At 34.3% G+C, this 5,868-nt stretch overlaps 1 protein-coding gene across 1 annotated transcript; it reads left to right on the top strand.

Annotated features, from left to right (window-relative positions):
• Positions 1-1,220: 1,220 nt before the first annotated feature.
• LOC132560075 (doublesex- and mab-3-related transcription factor A2-like) lies at positions 1,221-5,491 on the top strand. Its single transcript, XM_060224729.1, has 2 exons — positions 1,221-1,602; positions 4,751-5,491. The coding sequence occupies exons 1-2, from the start codon at positions 1,221-1,223 to the stop codon at positions 5,476-5,478; spliced, it is 1,110 nt and encodes a 369-aa protein (XP_060080712.1). The 3' UTR covers positions 5,479-5,491.
• Positions 5,492-5,868: the final 377 nt, after the last annotated feature.

Genomic DNA, 5,868 nt, shown 5'->3' with positions numbered 1-5,868 from the left:
AGCTAAATACCTCTTCCATTGATACCTTGAAATAGAACGGTATCAAAGTTGTTTAAAGGAACTAAAATCATCCAAATTTCTCAAGATTTCTTAAAATAGATCAAAAGTGTCTCAATACATCAGAAATAAATTCATGACTGAACGTCATGATACTATAATTCAAGAAACAACATTAATAGCTTGTTCGGTTGTATACCTGACCCTAAGTAAATAGATTTATCCAAATCTACAAAAAAGTGAAACAAACATTTAATAATCAATAAAATGTTCTGAGCATTAATATCAAATCACATTATAGTAGAAAAAGGAATAAGTAAAATAAGTAAATAAATAAAATAAAAGACAACTTTAACTTATCAATAGAATTTGTATTGATGGAACGTTTTAGGAAATAAGAAGTTTGCATAAAAAAATCACATATTGTATTAAAAAGTATAATGATACAACACCAATTTTTATAAAGTTGTATAGAATCCAGTGACTAAATATTAATTAAATTAATAATTTGATAATATGAATTTAAGAATTTCGAAAACTGTATACATATTTTAATATACACACATATATATAAAGGAATCGAAAACTGTTGATTTATTAATATTAATCAGTTTATGGTGATATAGGTACACATATAAAGCGGCTGTCGTTATACTGTAGCTCCTCACCGTTCGAAGCGTCCGTCTTAATTAATTCTTCAACGACACAACAGCGGTCGCGTTTAGTTCTATACCTTTAAAGATCAGGAACATAACGTGTACCTCTGTTTGCTTTCTCTTTATCAAATTTCTGTTACCTGTATACTCATACAATAAAACCTTATTTGTTTACAACATAAACTAAGCGACCAATCCGCTGGCCACAAGAATGATATTTAGGTGAAAGGCAATCTGAATTGTAAACAAATTACGGTGGGTGGGCGGGTCTTTACGCTTGAACTGTCAGTCCATCATCCAACACCCCACCACCAGCCGACAGACTCCATATGTGTCGTCCTTCTAATCAATAGAGACGGTAATTGACACAAGTGAAAAGTTGTTGTTCCCTTAAAAGAGTTCAGTCTATGACAAGACAAGGTAGAGAACGGAGGTCTTATCACGAACTTAAAAAAGTATAAACAGGAATTCTATTGTTGATTATGATAAAGACTCTTTAATTTCAATAATAAGTATTACTATATATATATATTTTACTCTTCGATAAGTTTGTATTCTCAATACATTATGAGTTCGGATGATGAAAAAAGTGATGGAGCAAATGGCATGTTCATGCGAGCTGCTGATAGGTACCCACGGACACCAAAATGTGCCCGTTGTCGAAACCACGGTGTAGTATCGGCGCTGAAGGGCCACAAGCGGTACTGCCGCTGGAGAGACTGTGTGTGCGCCAAATGCACCCTAATTGCAGAGAGACAACGCGTGATGGCTGCACAGGTAGCGCTCCGGCGCCAACAAGCGCAAGAGGAAAATGAAGCTCGTGAACTTGGGATGTTGTATGGACAAAGCGGACTGCTTCAGATCAACCCCGAAACCGTCAACATGTTTCCCGAGGCCAAGCAATACTTAGACACCAGTAAGATCAGAGATGCACCTGATGATTATCCTGGTAAGTTGTGTTATTTATGATGGTCTGTAAAGGCGGGGTTCATCAGCATTGTTAGCATAGAATTAACCACTTCAGATTTCATCTGTCAATTCTTACATGTCTACTAAACGATGTTTTTTTCTTTACATATATTGTTCCCTATCATTTATATTTTGAACATATATGAAATAAAAAAAAAATAATGCGAACTGGCCTTAATGTTATAAGAACGTTGTATTTTATTTTGAGATAATATATCAATACAAATAGTATCATATCGTAATATTTAACCTACTCCAATTGAAAAAATAATATGATGATAATACGACCGGATAAAAAACAGGGCGCTAATTTGTCCGGATTAACATAATTTTTCTTCATTGAATAACATTATATTGGATTATAACAGCCAATTCGGGGAAAACATGAAATCCGTATCAAAAAAAGAAAATAAAGCAGAAAAATGTAAACATCTAAACATCAGGTTATTCTATACACACAAAAGACTCCAGTATTGGGTTGGACTTGTGATTTTACTTGCATGTCTATGGCTTTCATACCTTACTCACCTATCCTAGTAACGTTAGACACAGAGGAGATCTTAGATAGGACACGTTTATATTGTTATTGTTCGGGACGAAAGCTCGGGTGTCTCGGTTTATCCCTCTTGCTTGTAAAAACGTAATTTTTGCATTAAACTTTTTCTTCAGAATCATTAAACATGATACAGATGTCCTTTCATATATTTAAAATAAGTCATTGAAATCCTTGATAATAACTTTTTCGGAAGAAGTGCTGTGAATTCTAATTCATTCGATTATGGTGATGAAGTGTCTTAGACAGAATTCAATTTTGTTTTATGTTGATGGTTATCTAGTAATGAGATGGTGGACAGTTTCTACGTCGTTGTTGTGTTTACATTATAAATACTTTCATGATTATTGTGAAAATAATAAAACAGTCACAAAAATTACAACATTAAAAAAACTTCAGAATTTACATCCAAATGTTTACACTGTACACATTTAACTACTTCTGTAAATTCACTCTAGTGTTCTATTTTAAAGGAAGACAGCGAAAATTAGCACTGATTGATAACATAATCATGGAATTACGTAATTTCGTGAGAGAAAATCAATATTAATTTCAGAAGTGAATTGTGAGTTTTGTGTGAATTTATTAAGTATTGATTCATAAAACTGATACGATATTATGTAATTAGGGGAAAGAAAATTGCTATCAAATTAAAAGTCACTCGTAAGATTTGTGTTGATTTAAAATAAAAGAAAAATCATTATATATTAGAAATAGATTTAAACAAACTCCTAGCACGTATAGCTACACTTTATTGTGCTAATTGTTCTTAATGTTATTAACTTATTTGATATTTTGATATATTTGAATGATTGCAAAATGACTATTGATTATTTTAAATTTGTTTTCATTTATTCTAACACTATCATAGATTTCATAATTTTATCTAATATCATGGATCAAATCACATGAGGTATTATGATCAATTTCATATTGAATAATAAAAAAGAAAATGAGAAAACTAACTATACCCTTCAGAAAACTAATGTAAACGCCATGCAAGACTACAAAACTCAATCATTACTTTTATATCAGACGACCCCCCAGGATATTCCAAAAGACATTTTGAAAATGTTACAAATTTCTGGGGGAAATAGATGAATAACATATTTTATGTACAACATATATAATTGTAAACGAAAACCAATAATTGTTACCTCAACAATTTATTGTTGCATGCTAACAATACATGTACTTCCAAATGATCAGGCCGCGATGATGGGGTTCTTTAAATTTTTCAGTAAAGTGTAGCGTATTCTATTGAGTCATGTTGCCATTTCCATTGAGCTTCCGTCACAAAACTTGACGATGAAAAGAAAAAATGTTATATTAGCTAGCTATTTGTACTTCAGTTGTATCACTTGTTACTTAAAAAGTAATTGTGAAAATTGTTAAATAATACTTTGGTAGAAAAGTTTCAGATAGACAAAACCTTAGTAAAGTTACACAAAGACTGATACATACGCTGATTTATAGAAAAATGACAGTCCGAAGGACACTATGAAACCTGATACCGACGGTTTCTAACCTTATACACCCACCATACACCGAGTGCAATGTTGACATTCCTGTATCTCATTAAAGTAGAGAAATTATCACTGTTTTTCACAGTCATTCTCCAGTCAAATGGTAAATGTTTTGAACTCAATAAATGTTTCTAAACATGACTAAATACCCTAGTGTAGACAGTTTGGCTCGTTTTAAATTTCTACCTGACTAGGCTTTAGTTGTCTCAGTACTGTTATAAGCTGTGTGAGAATTTAAACCCTCTCTCTCTCTCTTGATTAAATTTGTTCGTCTTGTACAGTTTAACAGGATTGTAACGGTTTTTTCCTTCTGTGCAAATTGAATCTAAATTCATAACGGCTCAGATACCTTACATAAAAGTTTAGTCCTTATTGACTTCTATCACATCGGGGCATGGTACCTTGGATGTTCATACTGTCATTGAGAGACTGGTCAGTTTAGTGGAAACATAAGCAGGTAACTGCGTCCATTTGGTCAAAAGTAAATAGTTCACGGTCAACGTGATCATATGGATAAGTAGTCTTTCATCTACTTAACACCAGATCAGTAAGATTCTATTTCATAGTGATAAGATATTTCATTGTGCTGAAATAAGGACACATCTGCTGCTACTTGGTCAGCACGCATATCATAAACAATTTAAGTGAAATATGTATCCCAGTTAGTATCAATTTTTAATCCAATTTCTACATACAATGATACAGCTGATACGAGATTAATGATTAAATTATGTTAAGTTGCAAACAGAGATTAAATATTCTCTCTTAAACACCAATAAACTAAACAATGAACAAGTGACACATTTTATAATTCAAGCAAGCATAACTATAGAAAAAATAAAGAAACCCCTCTGATATATAATGATATATACACTACTAGATAGGATACACATATCTTAACATGTATTTATCATCTCAGGTATCAAATGGGAAAAAAGATGATTTTCTGACTCCATCAACAACAATAAAAGAAAATTAATTGATACTGAATTTTAATGTAATAGTAATCAAGTGCATATAATAAAAAAAAATATTTTTATCTTTCACAGCTTCAAAGAAACAGAAGCTTGATGATCACAGAGAGGAACTACAACCGGAAACAGTTAGACCTGACTCTCGATCTTCAACACCAGATGGCGCAGACAGTCCAAGGTCCCCCACTGAATCCGCCGGGTCTCCTGAACCATCCCCAAGGTCATGTGACCCTCCCAGTCCAAGAAGTCCCGCTTCCAAATCTGACTCTAAATCTCCGTTTGATGAGAGCACTCTCGCCCACTACGGCGGAAACAAACGTCAACCAATAGAGATGCTGTCACGTATATTTCCTCATATGAAGCGAAGCGTGCTTCAACTGATTCTTCAGGGCTGTGGCGGTGACGTTGTGCAATGTATAGAGCAAATTCTCAACAGTCATGGCGACGCAAGCGGAATGTCGTCACATTTTCCCGGAAGTCCTCTAATAACTCCTCATGGTATATCTAATCCACTCGGCTCCCCGTCTCTCAAGTCAGCATTCTCTCCCATCGCATCGTCCATAGCCAATGCCCATTCGTTAAACTCCATTCGTAACGCTTGGGGTAGCATGAGCCGAGGATTGCTTGCTATGCCTTATCCACCGGCTTTTCCTGGACTAACACTGGGTAGTAATTATTCTGCCTACAATGGACTTACAACAGACAGTACATCCAAACCATTCCCATATACAATGTACCCATGCTGTCCAACGAAACCCTTTACTGCTTCAACCAGCGACAAGTCTGGGTGCCTTGGTGAATGATTGGAAATTGATATTGCCATTTAAAACTTTAAAGAAGTCCTAAATCAAATGGCACGTTTAGGAGGCAGAGTTATGTCCCCTAGATTCGCGAATGTCTCAATGATAAGGGACATGTTGGCATGTTCGTGCCTTGAACATTTAACAAGTGATTGTCAAGGGCACCAAAAGTGTTCAGCCTTTTTATTAAAGACACAGAAAGATTTGTTCATGACATCCTACCGAAACATGAACGTTTTTCGTTATTTCACATACCGAAATCACATGTACTTTATATGTGAAAAAAGCTTTAAAGCTGACATGCAAATACATCGCAAAGACTACCGAGAACTCTTTGATATGATCGAACCTACTGAGGATTGTCGCGAAACGAATTGTACTGAAAGTTATCAT

Source organism: Ylistrum balloti, unplaced genomic scaffold (genome assembly GCF_031769215.1).
Source record: "Ylistrum balloti isolate Yb309-2 unplaced genomic scaffold, AGI_CSIRO_Ybal_v1 Utg371012, whole genome shotgun sequence".
Lineage (NCBI taxonomy): Eukaryota > Metazoa > Mollusca > Bivalvia > Pectinida > Pectinidae > Ylistrum > Ylistrum balloti.
Note: the sequence above shows the minus strand (reverse complement) of the source record. Positions and strands in the feature narration are given on the sequence as shown.

Bases quoted from the DNA above. Each gene is read 5' to 3' on its own strand.
- LOC132560075 (XM_060224729.1), top strand. From the start codon at position 1,221: ATGAGTTCGGATGATGAAAAAAGTGATGGAGCAAATGGCATGTTCATG. The intron at 1,603-4,750 runs GTAAGTTGTGTT...TATCTTTCACAG, and splicing joins TGCACCTGATGATTATCCTG to CTTCAAAGAAACAGAAGCTT.